A 24,767-nucleotide genomic window follows, 5' to 3' on the forward strand; every position below is an offset into this window, starting at 1 on the left:
AAGGAGAATTCCATTAGAGTAACATTCTTGGCCTACTCTCCTACCCTCCACTCATTTCTCCCCAAAGGAGTTAGAGTTACATAGCTATAAAATTACTTTGGGGGGAAAACTAAGCATGCTCAACTCTACCCCTTCTGGGTTTTTCCTTTTCAGAACCAACACATCAGCATAATGTATACCTTTTCTGTTCTTCTGTGGCAAAACTACCTTGTCGATGGTCTAGCTATACCAGTGACAGGTTCGGATGTATGTCTAACTCAGTGGAAAGCACATCTGGCCACATATCTAGAACCACATTGTCCAATTATTCTATCAGTAACTTAAAAATATGATGTTTAATTTAACTCCTGCATCCCATCTCTCAATTGGTTCTGAGTCTGGGAGAAAAAGAAAACAATGTAGCTAATTTGTCACCTAAAGCCCCAAGAATTATGTAAATGTTTTTATTCCTCATAGTGCCTAATATAATGTGTGAAAAAATGTATTAAGTAGAATTCAATCAGTGTAAAATAGAATGATGCAAAAATAATATTGTATTATAGTAAAAAAATATAGATCCTTCTATTTGTTTTTGGGTTTTAGGATTTTAACATTATTTAAAACTTGTTTTCAACATGATATACAGTATATTCATTTTATTTCTCCTCGTATATAAAATAGGAATCACTATTACTGTTCTTTTACATGATTGCTCACAGGATTAAGTAGATTTAAGTCTAGATACCACTCCATAGCATACTAAAAGGATCACACTATTTATTGTTGAGTCAGCATACTCCCTTTCTCAATATGAATTCATACAGAATGAGTGAAAAAATCAAACCACAATGGAATTGCTAGGGTCAGCTACAAAGAAGTGTATCAAATGACCTAAATCATGCTTCCCAAGTTGTGTTTTGTGGATTACTAGTTGTGAAAAATATTAATGAGTTTCCCAGGGGTGGCAGAGGAGAAAAGCTATGAAAAATTCTTCAGTAAAGAAAAGTGTTTAACCCTCTATTTCTCCCATATATCTGACCATGAAAACCATTTTGTCCCTTAGGAACAATACTCGGAATGAGTACTCCATAGAGATTAGGACATTCTGATTGAGGGGAAAGGGTAGGATACCTGCCTGGGACTTCTTGACTCAGTAGAATATCCAACGTGGATTTGGCAGAACATTAAGTAAAAAAACTTTAAATGCCCTGCTCATCCTATGCTGCTCCCTGGATTATGTATTTACCACCTCACCTGCTGCTGCTGCTGCTAAGTCACTTCAGTCGTGTCCGACTCTGTGTGACCCCCATAGACGGCAGCCCACCAGACTCCCCCGTCCCTGGGATTCTCCAGGCAAGAACACTGGAGTGGGTTGCCATTTCCTTCTCCAATGTGTGAAAGTGAAAAGTGAAAGTGAAGTCGCTCAGTCATGTCTGACTCGTAGCGACCCCATGGACTGCAGCCCACCAGGCTCCTCGGTCCATGGGATTTTCCAGGCAAGAGTACTGGAGTGGCTTGCCATTGCCTTCTCCAACCTAGCTAATTCCTATTCAAATATAAAGTTCAATTTGAGTACTCCCTTCCCAGAACCACCTTCACTGTCTTTTACCAAACCACACTCAGTTTATTAATTCAAATAATATATTTATTGAGCACCAGTTATGTACCAGGTGTTATCTGAGGTGCTGTGACTGAGCAGTTAATAATAATAATAAAAATATAAAACAGTTATCATTCTTATGCAATGTTCATTCAAGTGATGAAGAAAAACACAGAACAAATTAACACATAAATGCTAATCCAGGAGTGAAAAATGTTACAGGAAAAAATAGCATAAAGGAGATAGAAAGTAAAATGGTGGCTGCTTAATATTCATTGGTCAGAGAAGGGCTCTCCATAAGGTGGCATCTGAATAATAACCTGAAGGGAGAAAGATAATGAGCTATTCAGATCTCTGAGGGAAGGACATTCCGGCAAATCAAGGATGAGAACAAAAAAACTAAGGCAGGAACCGTTTGGTTTATCTGAGGTAATGCAGTGAAGGTGGCCCTATATAATTTGACTCTTTAGCTCTTAATCTTTCTCAAATAATTTCCCGTTTTCCTGGTGGACAAATTCAGCCAGAATCTCAGCAAAAGAAGGGAAATGAGGATAATTAATATTATGTTGGAATGTGATTGACATGACCTCTGTACAGAATGATAGTGATTTGAGTCATTGATGGAAGATGCAGTTCATAGAGGATGCTTCCTGGATGCTGACTTTCCCTTTCCCTGCACTGGGTCAGCCTGACACAACTCCAAGCCATTTGTCTTCTTTGGATTCTCTCACATCCCAGATTTCAGGAGTTTATATTTCCTGTGGCTATGATATGGAGACATCTCTAAGGAATGAAATGCTGGAGGTGGGGATCCTCCATATTGGCCTCTTCCTCAATTTTTTTTTTTCTTTCTAAATTGTTCTTTGTTTCACCTAATTTTTCTTTGTTTCACCTAAAATGATCCATATTTAGCCAGGATCATCCTAAGTAGATTCAAGTCACTTAGGGAACTTAAAAAGGCTCCCAAATATGTTAAATAAAAGCCAGGGTTGCTATCATCAGAGCCAACTGTAGATGAGACAGTGCGAGTGAGAGGATCGTTTCTCCAAGGTCATATTTCAAATGTGGCCAAATGTGATTTAATTGCCCTTCTAATAACAAATTGGATCACTACTGAGCTTTATAACTTACAGCACCATGGTACATTTTATATGATTTGAGCTTTCCTGTGTCCCTGTGAAGCAGGCAAGGTAAATACCATCCATATTTTGCTGACAAATTGAGGGTTACATAGAGGATATGTGACAGAGCATGATTAGAATTTTATTCCTAAAAAAAAGGTAGGTACCTACAAGCAAAATGTTGCATACAGTTCCATAAAATACTTGCCTTTAAAGATATCAATTTAATCAGTCTGGAGGGTAGGGCCAAGCCATTTCTAAAAAACCTTTCCAGGATATATATCCAAAAGAAAACAAAAACTAATTCAAAGAGCCACATGCACCCCCAGTGTTTAAAGCAGCATTATTTACAATAGCCAAAACATGTAAGCAATCTAAACATTCATCAACAGCTGAATAAATAAAGAAGATGGGTATATATACACAATGGAATATTACTCTACCATAAAAAGAATGAAATTCTGCCATTTGCAACCATGTGGATGATCTGGAGAGTAAAATGGATCAGGCTCAGTGAAATGAGACAGAGAAAGAAAAATACTTGATGTTATCACTTATATGTGGGATCTAAAAAATGAAACAAATGTATGGAACAAAATGGAAATAGATTCACAGATTGAGAACAAGCCCTAAAATGACCCCACTTGTTCTTATAGTGCCAATTAAATCACATTTGCCCACATTTGAAATATAACCTTCCAAAGACAATCCTTCTCACTCTTGTTGTCTCATCCACAATTGGCTCTGTCGATAGCAACTCTGGCTTTTAGATACTGCATTCAGTTCCCTCAATGATTTGAATCTACTTAGCATGATGTTGGCTAAATATGATGTTATCCCCACTTCCCATTGGTAGGGAAGAAATTGGGGGGGGACAAGATGCTTCCCTGGTGGCTCAGAGGTTAAAGCGTCTGCCTCCAATGCGGGAGACCCGGGTTCGATCCCTGGGTCGGGAAGATCCCCTGGAAAAGGAAATGGTAACCCACTCCAGTATTCTTGCCTGGAGAATGCCATGGACGGAGAAGCCTGGTAGGCTACAGTCCACGGGGTCGCAAAGAGTCGGACACGACTGAGCGACTGAACGAAACGGAACGGAAGATGAGAGTAGGGAGTTAAGAAGTACAGACTACTATATACAAAATAAAATAAACAATAAGAATTGTTTTGTAATAACTGTAAATATAATATAATCTATAAAAATATTGAGTCTCTACGGTGTATGCCTGACACTAATATAAAGTCAACCATACTTCAATAAAAATAAAAAGCTTCCAGGACATTCCAGTTTGTCCAAGACTACTAGTTGATTGTTGGGGTCATTGACTTCTTCCTCAGTCTTTTTTTTTCTTTCTGAATTGTTCTTTGTTTCACCTAAGATTATTTTCTATTGGTTTATTACTTTTCTGTTTTCATCCTTCCCCTCTCGCTTAGCTTTGGGTGTGTCCATGCTCAGTTGCTCAGTTGTGTCCAACTGTTTTTCAACCCCATGCACTGTAGCCCACCAGGCTCTGTCCATGGGACTTCCCAAGCTAAAATACTGATGTGGGTTGCCATTTCCTCTCCAGGGGAATCTTCCTGACCCAGGAATCAAACCTGTGTCTGCTGTGTCTCCTGCATTGCAGGCAGGTTCTTTGCCACTGAGTCACCAAGGACACTTTGGTTGTAGGACTCCAAATGATAGTTATGCAGTCTTCTTTGGTTTCCATCTTTAGGCTCATCTTCCGTTTTCTAATCTATTATTCTCCTCTCAAACTTCATCATCCCTCTGGAATATCATAGTCCCTCTTGATTACTTTCTCCCTAACGGGCTAACTGGGCTTCCCTGTGGTTCAGTGGTAAAGAATCTGACTGCCAGTGCAGGAGATGTGGGTTCAGTCCCTGGGTCAGAAAGATCATCTGGAGAAAGATATGACAACCCACTCCAGTATTCTTGCCTGGGAAATCCCATGGACAGAGAAGCCACGCAGGCTACAGTCCATGGGGTCGCAAAACAGTCCAACATGACTTAGTGACTAAACAATGAGGTAATTAACGTTAACAGACTACTGGAGTTAGAAGACCAGAGTTCTTCCAGTTCGTGGCTACGTAACACTGGCGAAATTATTCAATCTAACCTTCAGACCCAATCAGTAAAATAAAGGAAAAACATCTACCTTGTAGGGTTTTTATAAGAAATAAATGAAACACATGCACAATAATATAAATAAATGGTTCAGTACTCAATAATAAAATTACTTTTAAAAGATTATCTCTTTGAAAGACTTTTTATTCTTTATCTATTTTTACTGCAACCCAATACAATATGCTATACTTATTCTGAGTTATATGCCTCTGCTTTTTACATACCCACTCTCATTTCTAATTCTAAATTTTACCATATGTATTTTATAACCCTCCAGTGCCCAGTAAAATGTGATTCTAGATTTGGCAAGAATTTTATGCACCCCCAGTTCTAAACACTTAATAAAGGGAGGGATAATGTGGTTTATTATTAAACTACTTTATTATTAGTTCATTAAGCACAAAGAAAGTCCAGGAGAATGCCCAAACTATTTATTTCCTCCAGGTTCAGTTGTCACCTGATTGAAACAGAGGCAATCATAGGTAGGAGTTCAGGAATAGCTCATCTTTTTGCAAATCATCTCCCTTAGACTCTTGAGAAAACTGGGCCCTTGAGTTTTCTCTTTTCTTTACCCTTATGCCCTCTTTGCTTGTTTTTTATAGAGTCCTTCCTCTTCTGCAAAAGGGAAGCCTGAAATCACTTCATTCTGCTGAATACTATTCAGGATAGGATTTAAAATACATGGTGGAATCTGGACAGTACCAGGAGTACCTCAAAATACTCAGAACTTTCAAATTTTCCAGGTTGGCTTTCTGTTAGTATCCAACTATGTTCATTAAGATATTATAATGAATAGCATATTAAAAAGTAGACATTACTTTGCCAACAAAGGTCTGTCTAGTCAAGGTTATGGTTTTTCTAGTGGTCATGTATGGATGTGAGAGTTGGACTGTGAAGAAAGCTGAGCGCCAAAGAATTGATGCTTTTGAACTGTGGTGTTGGAGAAGACTCTTGAGAGTCCCTTGGACTGCAAGGAGATCCAGCCAGTCCATTCTAAAGGAGATCAGTCCTGGGTGTTCACTGGAGGACTGATGCTAAAGCTGAAATTCCAATACTTTGGCCACCTCATGCGACGAGTTGACTCACTGGAAAAGGTTCTGATGCTGAGAGGGATTGGGGACAGGAGGAGAAGGGGACAACAGAGAATGAGATGGCTGGATGGCATCACCAACCCATGGACGTGAGTTTGAGTGAACTCCGGGAGTTGGTGATGGACAGGGAGGCCTGGCGTGCTGTGAATCATGGGGTCGCAGAGTCAGACACGACTGAGCGACTGAACTGAACTGAACTGAATGTTCAATATTAAGCACCTGTTTGTCTTCTCAGTGACATTGTGCTAAAATAGTCTCTTCTGCCTTTATCTTGGGTCATTTCTCAAACATCCTCTTTTATTACTGTAGATTTGATTCGTGCTGTGAAATAAGAGAAAAGAGTAGAAAATCAACCCAACTAAAACAACCACTGAGGCACAGCTCAAGAAAGCAGTACTTTTGCAACTAATGCTTTATCTAAAGTGTCTTTTGCATCCAGTGACGCCAGAATGTTTGAACTTTGAAGCTGATTAGATTTAGTTTCTCCTCCTATTATACAATTTAACATTTCAGTCTCCATCACGCATGTCTCTTTTAGTCTCCTCATTCCTATTCTTTACAACCAGGTTTAATTTCCTGTGTCCTAAAATAAATGAAAAAAACTGTTTCCTTAACCATGCCCATCTTTCAACACACTGCCACATGCTTTCGTTCCTTCTACAACCAACATTTCGTTCCTTTAAAAACCAACTGTTCAGAAAACTTGTCTACAATTAGCGCATTGTTTTTCTCCAACTCTTCAACTCTGCATTTTCTCCACTTGAGAGAAATTGCATTCTTGAAGGTCTTTGCCCTCATAATAACCACATAAAGTGACATTTTAATCTCCCTTCTCCTCCACCTCCCTACAAGTCTTGACAGTATAATCTCCTCTTCAGTTTTCTTTTCTCTCTTTATATTCATGACAATGTGCTGTCTTCCTTCTTTCAGTCAGTTCAGTCACTCAGTCGTGTCCGACTTTGCGACCCCATGGACTGCAGCATGCCAGGCTTCCCTGTCCATCACCAACTCCCAGAGTTCACTCAAACTCATGCCCATCGAGTTGGTGATGCTATCCAACCATCCACTCCTCTGTCGTCCCTTTCTCCTCCAACTTTCAATCTTTCCCAGCATCAGGGTCTTTTCCAATGTCAGTTCTTCATGTCAGGTGGCCAAAGTATTGGAGTTTCAGCTTCAGCCTCAGTCCTTCCAATGAATATTCAGGACTGATTTCCTTTAGGATGGACTGGTTGTATCTCCTTGCAGTCCAAGGGACTCTCAAGAGTCTTCTCCAACCCCACAGTTCAAAAGCGTCAATTCTTTGGCACTCAGCTTTCCTCATACTCCAACTCTCACATCCATACATGACTACTGGAAAAACCATAGCTTTGACTAGATGGACCTTTGTTGGTAATGTTTCTGCTTTTTAATATGCTGTCTAAGTTGGTCATAGCTTTTCTTCCAAGGAGCAAATGTCTTTTGATTTCATGGCTGCAGTCACCATCTCAGTGCTTTTGGAGCCTAAGAAAACAAAGTCTCTCACTGTTTCCATTGTTTCCCCATCTATTTGCCATGAAGTGATGGGACCAGATGCCATAATCTTAGTTTTCTGAATGTTGAGCTTTAAGCCAACTTTTTCACTCTCCTCCTTCACTTTCATTAAGAGGCTCTTTAGTTCCTCTTTGCTTTCTGCCATAAGGGTGGTGTCATCTGCATATCTAAGGTTATTGATATTTCTCCTGGCAATCTTGATTCCAGCTTGTGCTTCCTCCAGCCCAGCATATTGCATGATATACTCTGCATATAAGTTAAATAAGCAAGGTGACAATATACAGCCTTGATGAATTCCTATCCCTATTTGGAACCAGTCTGTTGTTCCATGTCCAGTTCTAACTGTTGCTTCTTGACCTTCATACAGATTTCTCAGGAGGCATGAAGATTGTCTGGTATTCTCTCTTGAATAATTTTTCGCAGTCTGTTGTGATCCACACAGTCAAAGGCTTTGGCATAGTCAATGAAGCAGAAGTAGATGTTTATCTGGAACTCTCTTGCTTTTTTTGATGATCCAGCAGATGTTGCCAAGTTGATCTCTGATTCCTCTGCCTTTTCTAAATCCAACTTAAACATCTGGAAGTTAAGGCTTAGAGAATTTTGAGCATCACTTTGCTAGCATGGGAGATGAGTGCAACTGTGTGGTAGTTTGAACATTCGTTGCCTTTGCCTTTCTTTGTAAATGGAATGAAAACTGACCTTTTCCAGTCCTGTGGCCACTGCTGAATTTTCCAATTTTGCTGACATATTGAGAGCAGCACTTACATAGCATCAACTTTTAAGATTTGAAATAGCTCAACTGGAATTCCATCACCTCCACTAGCTTTGTTTGTACTGATGCTTCCTAAGGCCCATTTGACTTTGCATTCCAGGATTTCTGGCTCTAGGTGCCTTCCTAAGGCCCACTTGACTTCACATTTCAGGATGTCTGGCTCTTCCTCCTTTATCGTTTCTCAATGTTTCTGTCTCTCTTTTACTAAGGCCCTGTTTCTCAAGTAAATGTTAAGAAATTATTCAAACTTCCTGGTTCTCAATTTCTTCATCTATAAAGTTACAATAATAATATCCATTCCCTCCAAAATTATGAAAATTAAATTATATTAGGTGCTTCACAAATATTAACTATTTTCCTAAGTGTAAGCATTTGTGAGCATACCACCTTTGGTACTATCTCCCTTTACCATCAAATTCTATAAATGACTGTAAAATCTTTACCTTAAGCTCCTAACCTCTCTCACCATAATTCTATACTAATAATTCAGTTTGTATACCATGCCTCACTCTCAATGAGTTTACAAAACCAAATTTGTCATATCACCCTCTCCGTCATCAAAATGAACTTCTGCTTAAGTTTTACCTATATCTATTACATTCATCATTCACAAACTCCACCATTCACTAATTCCAGTCAACCAGTCATCTTTGCCTCCCTTAGGTCTAATCCACTTCTCCATACATGTTTTATCCAAAGTGTCTCTTGCATCAGGTGCTAAACAAAAAGGATAAAACATCATAACCAAGTTCAAAGTTGGATTAACATTCAAAATTAAAGGAATGCATTTATCACTTTAATAGAACAAAAAGAAAAAAAGTAATATGATCATCTAAATATATATTAAAAAACAATAAAATGGGAAAAAAAACACTTTTGTGTTAAAAAAAACTTTCAGCAGGTGTACCTATGGCTGATTCTTGTTGATGTATGAGAGAAAACCACAAAATTCTGCAAAGCAATTATCCTTCAATTTAAAAAATAAAAAAGAGAAAAGAAAAAAAAGCTCTCAGCAAACTAGAAGCAGAAGGGTACATATAAGAAACTTATAGCTTATAGATAATGTTGAAATACTGAGTGTGTTCCCTCAAAATAGCAAATAAGGAAAGGATTTCTGGCTTTACCACTTCCATGTACCATAAAGATAAGAAAAAGAAATAAAAGACATAAAAATCAGAAAGGATAAAGTAAGACCATTATTATTTTCAGAAGACAGGGGAGGAAAAATTCCTAAGGAAATTATTTTTAAAGGAACTACTGTGAGTTTTAAATGAAATTATCCAGGTGGAAGTTACAAGGATGATATAAAACTCAATTGTATTTCTATATAACAATAGTAAACAAAATTGGAAAGTTAAAATAGTAAACAGTACTAAAGCATTAAGTCAACTCAGTGAGAAAGGAAAGTCTTTCACCATATAGGAAAAAAATGAAACTTGACTCCCACCTCACACCATACAAAAATGATTTGTGATAGTTTGCAGAACTAAATGCAAAAGCCAGAATCAGAAAGCTTATGGGGAAAAGAAATGGGTGCATATACTTATAAACTGGAAATGCACTAATCATGAAAAAAATTAAAAAATCAGATCTCACTAAGATTAAAATATTCTATTCATCAAAAGGTACCATGAAAAAATACTAAGGTTGGTTTTTCCCTGGTGGTCCAGTGGTTAAGGATCTGCTTTGTAATAATGCACTAATTATGAAAATGCACTAATCATGAAAAAAAATTAAAAAATCAGATCTCACTAAGATTAAAATATTCTATTCATCAAAAGTTACCATGAAAAAATACTAAGGTCGGTTTTTCCCTGGTGGTCCAGTGATTAAGGATCTGCTTTGTAATACAGGAGACACGGGTTTGATCCCCAGCCAGGGGAGATCCCTCATGCCATGGAGAAACAGCCCATGCGCCACAGCTACTGAACCAGCACTCTAGAGTCCATGCTCTGCAACAAGAGAAGCCACCACAGTAAGAAGCCCATGCACCACTATTAGACAGTGACCCCTATTCACCACAACTAGAGAAAGCCCACTTGGAGCAGCTGAGACCCAGCACAACCATAAGTAAATAAATATATAAATAAAATTTTTTTAAAAATTAAGGCAAATCACAGACTGGGAAAAATATTTGCAGTGCATAAACCAGACAAATAACTAAAATCTTTTAGAATTACAGGAGAATTTAGTAATAAATGTAGTAATAAAAAATTACTACAAATTGACAATTAGGAAATTGAACAATCCCATAAAAAAGACGTGAACAAGTACTTCTCAAAAGATATAATAATGAGCAATAGCCACAGGGAAAAGTGGTAAAAGACATAACGAGAAATGCTTTCATTCCCATAAGAATGGTTAAAATGAAAAAAATTGAAAGTGTAAATGTTGGCAAGACTGTGGAGAAATCTCAGACATTTCTATGTGGGATTAAATTATGGAACTACTACTTCAGAAAACTCTTGGCAATTTCTTATAATATTAGCTATTCATCTACCCTACAACCTGACAATTCTACTTTTTGGTATCTATATGAACATATAGTGCATATTCATAATACCAAATAGCATGAAACAACTATGGTAATCCAACTACTCAGCAAAAAAGAAAAATAAAAAGGCATAAAATGAGTGAATTATATTGAGTGAAAGAATCCAGATCTGGGCATACATAAAACATACACACACAGTAGGATTCCATTTACATAAAGTCTAAGAATAGGCAATTCTAAATTATGATCATAAAAATCAGAAAGAAGTGGCACCAGTGGTAAAGAATCTGCCTGCCAGTTCAGGAGATGCAAGAGATGTGGGTTCGATCCCTGGGTTGGGAAGATCCCCTGGAGTAGGAAATGGCAACCCACTGCATTATTCTTGCCTGGAAAATTCCATGGACAGAAGAAACTGATGGGCTACAGTCCATGGGATTGCAAAGAGTCAGACATGACTGAGCAATGATGCATGCACACACTGAGGCAGGAATAAGGGCCACTGATTGGAAACAGGCAAGAGGCAACTTTCCGAGGGTAACACCAATGTTCTATATCCTGCCTTGAGTGGTGCTTACACCTACGTACACAGTTGTCAAAATCCATCAAACTGTATTCTTCTATTAAGGGTAAAAAGATGCTTCACCAGCAAAAGATTTAAAAAAAAGAAAAGGCATTACAAAGAAAAAGCAAAAGAAAATTGGTATGTCAATGCTGTGCTGTGCTTAGTCACTCAGTTGTGTCCAGCTCTTTGTGACCCCATGGACTGTCCACCAGGCTCCACTGTCCATGGGAATTCTCTAGGCAAGAATACTGGAGGAATGCCCTCCTCCAGGAGATCTTCCCAACCCAGGGATCGAACCCAGGTGTCCTGCAATAGACCTACCTAAATTTTTAACATGTAAATATTTTTCAAGTATTTCAAGTATCTTTTCAAGTTTAGAAACAATTCTGTTTTCAAGTATGAGTAAGTGAGCCTAGCCTTGCAAATTCATCTAAATAGAGAGCCTCAGGCTTTTGGGTCAATATACTGAAAAGAAACAAAGAGAAGCCAGTAGCACATCAGTATTTCAGACTCTGTGAATCAAAAATAGAAAGTTTCACAATCTGAGGAATTTTAGGACATGAAAGAGTCCACAGAAGCAAAGGTAAAAAGATCAAATACAGATGCAGAATTAACAGTTGTGACTAAGAGTTAATAAATATACCAAATAGACTCAATAAAGCACTGCAAAATCTGTCACAATTAATACACCAGTCAGAAACATATGCAATGTATAATCAGCTCTACCTCATTTTGAAAGCAAGAACTCACTGGTTATAATGGATATCTTCCATTTATAGATAGAGTTATGAAAGTAGACTAGATAAAGGTATGCATGAGGCAAAGGAGAAGTAACCCAACTTGCTATATCTGATCAGTATCTATTAGTAGTGAGTGAATAAGATGAACAGTTCTGTTTTTATCTCTCATCTGTTCTGTATCACTCTTCTCACAATAAGACTAAACACATGTACTAATGCCTAGGCAAATAAATGTAAATTAATGATTAAGAGTTGCACTTATACTCCCATTTTCAAGGCTCATCACCGGTTTTAAGAGTGAAATGATCATTCCAATAATGTTATTAATTTCTAATTAATAAATGAAAACAGTATTTGAATACCCATAAGTCAATCAAAGCACATTCATGCATTTCCAGACAGAAAAGCCAGGAGAATTATCAAACACCTAGAGGGTTAAGCCTATGATCAAAATATAGTCTCTTATATAAGCTAACCAATAATTATCTTTCCTTTGGAACAGTAGCTCTTGTCAATGTTCCATTCCTGACACACCTGTGCCTTGTCAGAGCACACCAGGGAGTCCTCTGTTTTATCCATCTAGCTGTCTGCTATTCACACCCTCTAGTCTCCAAACCATTTCTTGAAATCACATGTTCTACTCCAATACTCCTTCATAATTACTTTCACTTGAATTGTCTATTCCCTGCTCTCTACAATGAATGAAGAACCCCAGGAGATCAGGACTCAAAAGGAGAAATAACTATTGCACCAATGTCTCTGAGGTAAAAGAAAGAGTGGCCAAAGTGAGGTTATATTCTTTCTTAATTATATACCTTAGCTGTTATTGTTCTACAAAATACATACATACAGGCTGCATTGGTTCTAACTGAAATACCATCATCCTTAGTTTCACAATTTTCCCCTTCATTTTTTCCTTCCCTAAATCATCATTATAACATCTAATAAAGGAAAGTAGAGTCAGTTACCTTCATACACATTTAAAAATGGACAGAACCAAGGAGTGGAGTCAAGTGGAATTTCTGGTTTTAACACTACTCCTAGATTTCTTCAAAGTTTACTAAAATAAGATAGAATATGTAAAGGAGGATTTATGGAGTAAGAACCTTTAGAGTTCATTAGATTACACAGAAAGGAATCTTTTTCATTCACTGAATGACCGAATGCATTTACATTAGAGAATTTATAATGATATAAAATTGTTTAGCAATAAATTTTATTAATATATATAAGGCAATCTCCTACATAAATAGTTTAAAATGTTGGAAATGCAATAGCTGCACAATAGCACCAGAAACACCTTAACCTAGTGAGAAAACCAATGATAATAAATGTAACATTTAGCAACTAAATCTAAGTTTAGTGAGGCTTATTTCCTGAAACAAATGAACTAGGTCAAATTTCCCTGAAAACGAAGAGGAATTATTGAAGACATTTTCCTGCTCCACATACCAGGACATTGTATGAAATATTACCTATGCCTAAATGAACCTGTAAGTTTTATCCTCATAAAGGGGTAGCAAATTATATATCCTAATGAGTTTTCTACCCTCTGAACAGGACTGTAGGAGACAATTATTACACCAAGGAAAGTACAAGAAACTTCAAATCAGTTGCATAACTTAGCCCCTTTGGAGTGCCAATATCCTTATCCATAACACTAAAATATACATTCCCTTGGAACTGATAAAGGTTAAACAAAATAATTTGTAGGAAAGTGTTCTATAAGCTGAAGCAGATACGCAAAGCTTAAATGTCATTTTACTGATGAGGATGATGCTTATAATTAAAAAAATCCAAAATAAGTTGTGTTAAAGAAGATGTTAAACAAATTATTGCTCATTTAGGTCAAAACAATCTTAAAAGACATATTTGTTCTGCAAATTGGCTCAAAATATTTGTTCATACTATATATCTAAGTAGATAGTGAATGGCATTGATTGGATCCAAAGTTCCTCTCTCTTGAATTTTATGAGGCCCATTCAGAATGAGCCAGGTTGAGAACACCACCAATTCCATGTTCTGAGTCCATCTGTTGGCAAAAATATAATGCAAACAGCTTTATAAGTGCTATTTTCAATGAAATATCACAGAACAGCTTGTCCCAATGATATTTCTAAAGCTTGCCTGCAAACCGCCTACTGGGAAATCCAACTGAAAGAAAAGGGGTAAGAGAAAGGAACCCATACAAAAAAGTGACAGAAATGGAAAAAAAGAACAAAGGGTAAAGAGACTAGCTAGAGGAAATTGAGCACTGGAGAAAAATAAGGAGCAATGAGAGGTGCAATATCAAATACAGACAAAATTAGTTTGAAGCCATAAAGGATAAAGATTTGGAAAAGACATGTATATATAAACAACTGGGATTGGAGGATAAAGAACTTATCACAAACAATGTGGCATGTCCAAAGAAATGAAGACAAAAGAAAAAGGAAACACCAGAAAACAAGTAACAGCTCAATAGTTCGAGCATAATTATTAAAATGTTGAGAAAAATGATGTGAAATAGCCATTTTTCTAAGCTGGTTTTTTCATGTAATATACAAATTCAATTTTCCAAAACCTAACAGATTTCAATATGTATCATCATCTCCAAGGGAAGGAAACATTCTCTTCCAAGTCCATTCTTTTAACCTGGAAGTCCATTTACTTTTTATAAAATAGTCCTGGTATTGCAATATAGATGGTGTGCATGCACTGATTCAAAAACAAAATATATTAAACTGCACATGATGTCATGATGAGCACTTACCTGGGGTCGAATGACTTTTACGATATTTTTGAGGGCAGTGTCAGGGGATGGAGGTGAGCAGTCAGGTGTTGGGCCTGTGGAGCTGTTTCTATGGTTACTAGTTCCTGGAGCGGTAATTGCTACCTCAGAGGCATTATCTGGGAATAAAAATAGAACGACCATGAACCTAATCCCTCAGTTTACCTTCTAAGACTTAAAATTACTTTAATAAACATGAATTGATATTTCAACTTAAAACTGGTATTAATTACAAGATCATAACACGCAGCAGTTTATTTTAAAGATAATTTGTATATTGAATGTTTTATTTTCTTTTAGAATGGTAAATATGCCCCGCGGTATTGTTCCAAGGAGGAAGAGTATTATTACTTAATTTATAATGATAGATCATCCAGCATAAATGTTTAGATTGCCATTATACAGATGACTAAAACATCACCTTAACTTTAAAAAATGCTCTTTTTATTTGACTGGACTAAGTTTTCTCTATAATATTCATGCCTTCCCAAAGCACTTTTCCCAGAAATCCATCAAATTGTAAAAAAAATAACAAAACAAAACCCAGTAAATTAACCTGGATAAAAAACCTGACATTTGTGCAAAATAGTTTTATAATGTAGATAAAAACAAAATTATCATTCCCAGATACATGTATCTTCCTAGATGGTCAAAGCTAAGTGAATGAAATTTCAAAAATCCAAAGTAATCTTCCCTTATGTTCAGTGCTGTGGGAGCAGAAATAAGAAACTGATGACTTGAAAATCAGCAATATGTATAACATTTTCCTCTTAAATTTATATGAAAACAAAATAACATCAAAGATGCAGTTTTAGAATGCTTAAAATACTGGGGAAAGGATGGAGAAGGTTCTGTAAATAACTCCTGCTAGCACATAGAAGTTATATTATTTTAACGACAGTTTGGCAAATCCTCTAGAGCTTTTTATGGAAACTGTTGCAAGCTCAAATCTTCAAAACATTTACTTCCTTGTTATATTTTTAATTAGTCCCCAATAATTTTCTGTACTCGACAGCTGAATTGGTCCAAAAGTGACTAAGACTGTGAATTCTTTAGAGACCAGAAAGTTTCTCTGTTCCATGGCCACTATCAACAATCCCAGGTGAACAGCAATAATTTGTGAAGGCACTTCTTGCTCACAGAAAGCAAGAGGATGAAACTCTACCCATTACTTTAAAATATAATTTATTTTCACTGGGGAATCCAGACATAGGCTCATGAAATAAAAAATGCAAGTGTGACACACCAAATTAAATAGATAATTGATAAAATGTCTTAGATGTGTCCAGAGCTCACTCCTGATTTAGTATAATACATAAGGTGGGGTTTGAATAAGCGTCTCAAGAATAAGCCAGGTTCTGAAAGACAGTAGTTTGTGGGGGAAGTCTTCTGAATAGGCTAAGGTAGTATGAGTGAACACTGAAATGGAGACAAAACATCAGTTAGCAAGAATGACAAGATGCATTCATTCTCTCTAATTTGTCCCCTCCTTCTTTCGTTCATTCAATCACACATCTAAAACATTTATTTGGGAGCTATTATGTATTTGTCATTATGTTTTATGGATACATTGAAAAGAATCTCTGGTCCGGGATTAGGATGAATAAGACTCTCAGGGCAGTGAAACTGTTCTGCACAATACTGTAATTGTGGGTATATGTCTCTATACATTTGTCCAGACCCACAGAATGTACAGCACCAAGAGTGAACCCTGATGTGATCTATGGACTCTGTGTGATAATGATGTGTCACTGTTAAGGTTCACTGACTGAAAACAAATGTACCATTCTGGACGGGGATATTGATAGTGTGGGAGGCTGCACCTGGGTGGCAGCAGGGAGTACAAAGGAATCTCTTTACTTGCCACTTGATTTTTCTATAAACTTAAAACTGCTCTAAAAAATAAAGTCTAGTAAAATTTTTTAAAAATTTTCTTCCCTTGAGAGGTATGCAATCAAATGTGCCATGAGACATGCAAACAATTTATAATGCAATATAACTTGAGAGTTGATAACGGATAAATGAAGCATGATGAAAAAGCAGGGGGAGAAGAAATTCAACTGTGGCTGGGAAGGAAGATGGTTGTGAAAAGCTTCAGTTTTCAGGTAAGAAAGGTAGGACTAGAACATAAAACATAAGGGCTTCGAGAATGAAAGAGCGTAGATGAAGCTAATGCTTTATGTTAGGAAGACGTTGGAGCTAAGTTTAGATTACTAAAAGTAGGTTTTATTATTTTGTTTATGCTTAATTCTGTAGGCAATGGGAAATACTGAAGATATTTAAGCAGAGACCGGCTTAGTAATGACAATAATTGCTAATGGTTATTGAGTATTTATTATGTGCAGGGAGCATGTTAAATTCTTTTACTTACTGAATCTCATTGAATCCTCCAAATAATTCTTTGAAATAGCGTCTATTACTACCATTCCCATTTTACAGAAAAGACAATCACAAAGTTAAATTTCCAGTAAATGGATGACAAGAAATTCTAGATTGATGGGCATTGCCTTTCTGCTGGTTAGCATGCCCTAGGTATGCAAATGTGAACGGAGGAGGCACAGCCTGAAGACTATTGTCATAGCCAAGTTACAGGCAGTCTCTACTTCTAAATAAAGTTAACCAACTCCACAAAAACAAAGTAGAACATGAAAACAGTAAGACAGAAATAATAAAATCAGAAAATATCAACCATAAAAACATCTTAGAGTACACTTGTATGTACTATATGTATAATACCTGGAAGCAGGGAGATGAGTTAACAATAGTGACTCAGGATAAATCAGGGTATTAGCAATTGAGTTGGTGATAAGGTTGGATTCTAGATATATTTTGAAGATAGACTAATAGAATTTCTTGATATGTTGGATACAGGGGAGGAGAGAAATAGAGAAGGCAAGCATGACCAAGGTTTTTGGCCTGAGGAACTGAAAAAGATGGAGTTTTGAGCAGCAGAAATAGGAAAGACTATTGGAAAAGCACACATTCTCTACTATATCACTTCAAATCTTGCCTCTATTCAATTTTCTCTCTTCTCTCCTTTTGGATTTCAGTGAAATAATGTTAGGCTTATTACTTATTATAATTTATTATCTCTTTTGTACCCTCATTGTTTTCTCTCTATATTGCACTCTGGATATATATATATATATTCATTTTCCAGTGTACTGGTTCTTTCTTCAGCTATGTCTAGTCTACTATCAAACCATTTACTTACTTTCAGTTATGCCTTTCATTTCTAAAATTTCTATCTGGTTCTTTTTCAAATACACTACATTATCATTTAGCATTTTCAATACCCCAGCATTTGCTTACTCTTATTTACTAGAATTGGAAGTTGTTTTGCTTTTTAATCTGTCTGATAATTCCAATGCTTGAAGTCTTCATGAATCTGTTTTTATGCCTCTATTTCTCATTCATAGTATTCTGTTCTGTCTGTCACATCTTCAATTCTGCGCTACTTTTTACTTAACTTTTTATTAGAATGAATCAAACATTAATTACAACTTTACCTTTTAGTAAATATTAATTCAAAAAATAATCCAAACTCATATTCTAATACCAGATGCTGGGGTTTGTGGAAGACCTGTCTGTTCAACGTTCAGTTCAGTTCAGTTCAGTCGCTCAGTCATGTCCAACTCTTTGCGACCCCATAAATCACAGCACACCAGGCCTCCCTGTCCATCACCAACTCCCAGAGTTCACTCAAACTCATGTCCATTGAGTTGGTGATGCCATCCAGCCATCTCACTCTCTGTCGTCCCCTTCTCCGCCCGCCCCCAATCCCTCCCAGCATCAGAGTCTTTTCCAGTGAGTCAACTCTTCGCATGAGGTGGCCAAAGTATTGGAGTTTCAGCTTTAGCATCAGCCCTTCCAATGAACACCCAGGATTGATCTCCTCTAGAATGGACTGGTTGGATCTCCTTGCAGTCCAAGGGACTCTCAAGAGTCTTCTCCAGCACCACAGTTCAAAAGCATCAATTCTTCGGCGATCAGCTTTCTTCACAGTCCAACTCTCACATCCATTCATGACCATGGGAAAAACCATAGCCTTGACTAGACGGACCTTTGTTGTCAAAGTAATGTCTCTGCTTTTTAATATACTATCTAGGTTGGTCATAACTTTCCTTCCAAGGAGTAAGCATCTTTTAATTTCATGGCTGTTCAATGTTAGACAATCTATTCAATTGCTCTGGATTTCAGTTTTTCTTTAAAACATGAGGATAATTAATAACTATATTCTGGGGCTTATGTATGAGAGAATTCAAATGAAAAATAACTAGCACATAATCAGATACACTTGCCTAGAAAATCCCATGGATGGAGGAGCCTGGTGGGCTGCAGTCCGTGGGGTCGCTAAGGGTCGGACACGACTGAGCGACTTCACTTTCACTTTCACACATTGGAGAAGGAAATGGCAACCCACTCCAGTGATCTTGCCTGGAGAATCCCAGGGACAGGGAACCCTGGTGGGCTTCTGTCTATGGGGTCACACAGAGTCGGACACGATTGAAGTGACGCAGCAGCAGCAGCAGCAATCAGATACATAGTATGCAGTTAATAAATTTGAGTTTCCTTTTTCCCTATCAAACCAAATATCATCAGAATTGAACTAAAATATGGAGGAGGAAAGAAAATCTAGAGAGAAAAGCAAGGATATAAATAGTACTTTGTAGATAAAATATATAGAGTAATGACTCTGAGTACTTGGGTAGAATTTGAGACCAGTATCTTTTAGCTACTAACACAAATTGGTAGGGACAGAATTTAATTCCAGAAATAAGAGATGATCCCTTGAGGAATGAGTCACTGCAAGGTCTGGCCCCGTTAAGTGCTTTTGCCTCAAAGCCAGAAAAAACTGTTAGGTAGTCCATGAAGACTGTAAAGCAAAAGCTTTTGAATGTTTTTTGTAAGTAATTTAATACATAGTACAAGATAGTGAATAATCAAGTACTAAATTATTTAAAAAAGACTTTAAGTGTGTCCATCTTCTGAATCCATGATCTGTACCATTACACTGATAATTTGATTTTATACTACCTTGCATTGTTCATTATCTCTTCCAGACTAGGTTATATTTTCACAGTGAGTTACATTTCCCTTATTCTCTCCACAGCTCTTAGCTCAATGCAATCTTCTAAGAATACTAAGTGAAATAAAATGAATAAAATAAAACCTGTGTGTCAGGGGAAACCATCATAAATGCCCTTAATTATATGGAGAAAGGTGATCTGGTTTTTATAATTCCATGGTCCTTTTGGAGAAATCCAAATGAAAAGTATATTCTAGAACATACATAAGAGTCTTAGGAAAGTGATTTATTCTTAAAATATCCTTTATTGTATTATTTATAAAAATCCACCAATCATCCAGTGGACTTTGCAAAATGACAGCTTATATCCATGATGGTTTTACATGGTCAACGTGCATTTCACACCTGCAGCTACAAAACATTTCTGATGAAAAGGAAATGAGGTGTGTAAAAATTGCTTAGAGAAAATTACTGAATATATTTGCAATTTCAGATTGAAATGAGACATCTTCTAGTCACATTACTTTCTATGCATTAGATTATGCATTATGACTGTCAGTTTCTTCTATAATAACAAGCAGAGGGAAAAACTCCCTAGTTTACTGGGGCTTTTACAAGAAAAGTATTCTATGAATACAAATAATTCATATGTAATGTTATAGTGTAGAATTTTAATGTCATTCACTAGCACGTACTGAACAGCTAAAGTATACCAGAGACCGGGCTAGTTGCTATGTAGCTGGCAAATAAGACTGATATTACTTCGGCTGGAGATTCAGGAAAGGTCTCATGGAAGAGGTAGTGAATAAGGAGTTCTCTGACAGATTAGTAAAATTTAGAAAGAAATGAGTGTGAAAAACATTTCCAGAGTTGGAAGTAGGAGGAGTAAAAGATATTGATAAAAAGATGGAAAAGAGGCACATTTAGAAAGAATTAGTTTGAATAGAATAGAATATTCATGGAGGTAATGCTAAGAAATGGAGGAGATACATACAACAAACTTGGGCTCTGCTGCTACTGCTTCTAAGTCACTTCAGTCGTGTCCGACTCTGTATGACCCCATAGACGGAAGCCCACTAGGCTCCCCCGTCCCTGGGATTCTCCAGGCAAGAACACTAGAGTGGGTTGCCATTTCCTTCTCCAATGTGTGAAAGTGAAAAGTGAAGTCGCTCAGTCGTGTCCAACCCCCAGCGACCCCACGGACTGCAGCCCACCAGGCTCCTCCATCCATGGGATTTTCTAGGCAATAGTACTGGAGTGGCTTGCCATTGCCTTCTCCAATTTGGGCTCTAGAATCAAACAAATCTAATCTGAAATCCTGCCACTTTCAACCTGTTTCACCATGTGTGAAAAAGTGCCTTTCTCATGGTGTTTTTGCAAGGATAAATAAAATATGTGTGTCTGTATGTGTATATTTTTGCCTGGCATGTAGTAAGTGTTCAATTAAAGTAGTTATTGCTATTACTATTATATACATGTCTGATAATAATATCTATAAGTAGATAGGTGGCTGAGGTATTATTGTGGAAAGTCTTGAATTACCAAGTAATTAAGTAACTAAGCAATTATCAAGTAAGCATTTAGCAATTATTAGTGTAACAATTCATGAAATATAATTTTCAATTGTTGGCTTTAAGTCAGAAATTTGCAAAGCTTTTCTGTAAAGGTCCAGATTGTAAACATTTTAAGCTCTGAAGGCTAGGTCATCTCTTTTGCAACTATTCAGCTTTGCCATTATAGCACAAAAGCAGCCATAGACAATATGGAAGCAAATGGGTGTGGCTGCATTACCAAAAAACTTTATTGACAAAAACAGGAATGGTCCAGATTTAGTTTATAGGCCATAGTTTGTAGGTCACTGTCATGAGTATTTCCCATGGAAATGTTTTCCCTCTGATGGAGACACCTAGAAGAATTATATATTATACATCTACTTTTCCATTTTCATGTTATATATGAACATTCTTCTCACTGTGCAATTAAAAACTAAGGTTTCATTATGAAAAATTCATTTAACATTTGTAAAACATAACATTATATCTAATGCAAGGGCAGTGCCTTAGGACAGTAGTGTTCAAAAGATGCTTATTGAATGGATGAATAAATAAATGAATAAGACAAATTGAACTTTTGAATTCTAAAGTGACTTTCAGTAATGCTACATGACCATCATTTCTGAGAAAGCGTATGAAAATCAAAAGTGAAATAGCCCAAATATCGGCTGTTATCTTAGGTGAGAAAGTACTTACTCTGTATCATATGAGGAAGTTAATATTTAACAATTACTTTAAATAATTATTTAACCTTTCAAATAGTTAATACATTATACTTTCTCCTACCAATGGTTTCTTAAGAATTAGAAAGCAGAGATCCAAAGAAGAGCAAGGAGAGATAAAAGAGCCTTCCTCAATGATCAATGCAAAGAAATAGAGGAAAACAATAGAATAGGAAAGACTAGAGATCTCTTCAAGAATATCAGAGATACTTAAGGAAACATTTCATGCAAAGATGAGCACAATAAAGGACAGAAATGGTATGGACCTAACAGAAGCAGAAGATATTAAGAAGAGGTGGCAAGAATACACAGAAGAACTACACAAAAAAGATCTTCATGACCCAGATAGCCACGATGGTGTGATCACTTACCTAGAGCCAGAAATCCTGGAATGGGAGTCAAGTGGGCCTCAGGAGGCATCAGTACAAACAAAGCTAGTGGAGGTGGTAGAATTCCAGTTGAGTTATTTCAAATTCTAAAAGATTATGCTTTGAAAGTACTGCACTCAATATGTCAGCAAATTTGGAAACCTCAGCAGTGGCCACAGGACTGGAAAAGGTCAATTTTCATTCCAGTCCCAAAGAAAGGCAATATCAAAGAATGCTCAAACTACTGCACAATTGCACTCATCTCAAAGACTAGCAAAGTAATGCTCAAAATTCTCCAAGCTAGGCTTCAACAGTATGTGAACTGTGAACTTCCAGAAGTTAAAGCTGGATTTAGAAAAGTTAGAGGGACCAGAGATCAAATTGCCAACATCAGTTGGATCATTGAAAAAGCAAGATCATCCAGAAAAACATCTACTTTTGCTTTATTGATTATGCCAAAACGTTTGACTGTGTGGATCACAAGAAACTGTGGAAAATTCTTCAAGAGATGGGAATATCAGACCACCTGACCTGCCTCCTGAGAAATCTGTATGCAGGTTAAGAAGCAACAGTTAGAACTGGACATGGAACAACAGACTGGTTCTAAATTGGGAAAGGAGTATGTCAAGACTGTAGTATATTGTCACCCTGCTTATTTAACTTATATGCAGAGTACATCATGAGAAATGCTGGACTGGATGAAGCACAAGCTGGAGTCAAGATTGCTGGGAGAAATTTAATAACCTCAGATGTGCAGATAACATCACCCTTATGGCAGAAAGTGAAGAAGAACAAAGAGCCTCTTGATGAAACATTCAGAAAACTAGGATCATGACATCTGGTCCCATCACTTCATGGCAAATAGATGGGAGAAACAGTGGAAACAGTGGCAGACTTCATTTTTGGGGGCTCCAAAATCACTGCAGATGGTGACTTGCAGCATGATATTAAAAGATGCTTGCTCCTTGGAAGAAAAGTTATGACCAACCTAGACAGCATATTAAAAAGCAGTATCATTACTTTTCCAATAAAGGTCTATCTAGCCAAAGCTATGGTTTTCCCAGGAGTCATGTATGGATGTGAGAGTAGGAGTATAAAAGAAACTGAGCGCTGAAGAATTGATGCTTTTGAACAGTAGAGTTGAGAGGACTCTTGAGAGTCCCTTGGACTGCAAGGAGATCCAACCAGACCATCCTAAAGGAAATCAGTCCTGAGTGTTTATTGAAAGGACTGCTGCTGAAGCTGAAACTCCAATACTTTGGGCACCTGAAGCAAAGAACTGACTCATTGGAAAAGACCCTGATGCTGGGAAGGATTGAAAACACAAGCGAAAGGGTTTACAGAGGATGAGATGGTTGGATGGCATCACTGACTCGATGGAAATGAGTTAGAGCAAGCTCCAGCGGTTGGTGATGGACAGGGAAGCCTGGCGTGCTGCAGTCAACGGGGTCACAAGGAGTAGGACACAACTTAGTGACTGAACTGAAGAATTAGAAATACTTTCTAATATACTGAAAACTGAAACACTTGAACATTCATTACTATTAACAACCATTTTACATATTCAATAATATTGATCAAGCAGACATTTTACCAGTTAAAATATGTGGTTGTTGTTGTTGTTTAGTCGCTAAGTTATGTCCTACTCTTTGCAGCCCCACGGACTGCATGGTAGGCAGATTTTAAGATCATCCTGTCTGATACCTACCTTATGATATTCAAGGTTTTGTTACATTCTAACCCCTAACTTCTTTTTTTTTTCACTACTATTTTATTTATTTATTTTTTAAATATGGTTTACTTTTATTTATTTATTTTTTTCTTATTATATTGGTTGGTTTTGCCATACATTGACATGAATCCGCCCTGGATGTACATGAGTTCCCCCTCTTGAACCACCCTCCCACTTCCCTCCTCCCTTTATCCTCCCTCAGGGTCAGCCCCGCACACCAGCCCAGAGCATCCTGTAACATGCATTGACCCTGAACTGGCGATTTGTTTCACATATGACAACATACATGTTTCAATGACATTCTCCCAAATCATCCCACCCTCACCCTCTTCCACAGAGTCCCAAAGACTGTTCTATACATCTGTGTCTCTTTTGCTGTCTCGTATACAGGGTTATCATTTGCATCTTTCTAAATTCCATATATATGCGTTAGTATACTGTATTGGTGTTTTCTTTCTGGCTTACTTCACTCTGTATAATAGGCTCCAGTTTCATCCACCTCATTAGAACTGATTCAAATGCATTCTTTTAATGGCTGAGTAATACTCCATTGTGTATATGTACCAAAGCTTTCTTATCTAT

At 37.1% G+C, this 24,767-nt stretch overlaps 1 protein-coding gene across 1 annotated transcript in view; it reads right to left on the bottom strand.

Annotated features, from left to right (window-relative positions):
* LOC148777644 (ankyrin repeat and sterile alpha motif domain-containing protein 1B-like) overlaps nt 1-24,767 on the bottom strand; it is a 573,212-nt gene that overhangs the window by 79,260 nt on the left and 469,185 nt on the right. Inside the window, exon 11 of the mRNA XM_088837030.1 lies at nt 14,764-14,900. Within this exon, the coding sequence (XP_088693156.1) occupies nt 14,764-14,900 (137 nt within the window). The remainder of the gene's footprint in view (nt 1-14,763; nt 14,901-24,767) is intronic.

This window comes from Moschus berezovskii, chromosome 6, assembly GCF_049115385.1.
Source record: "Moschus berezovskii isolate FMDL1 chromosome 6, NW_MosBer_1.0, whole genome shotgun sequence".
NCBI lineage: Eukaryota > Metazoa > Chordata > Mammalia > Artiodactyla > Moschidae > Moschus > Moschus berezovskii.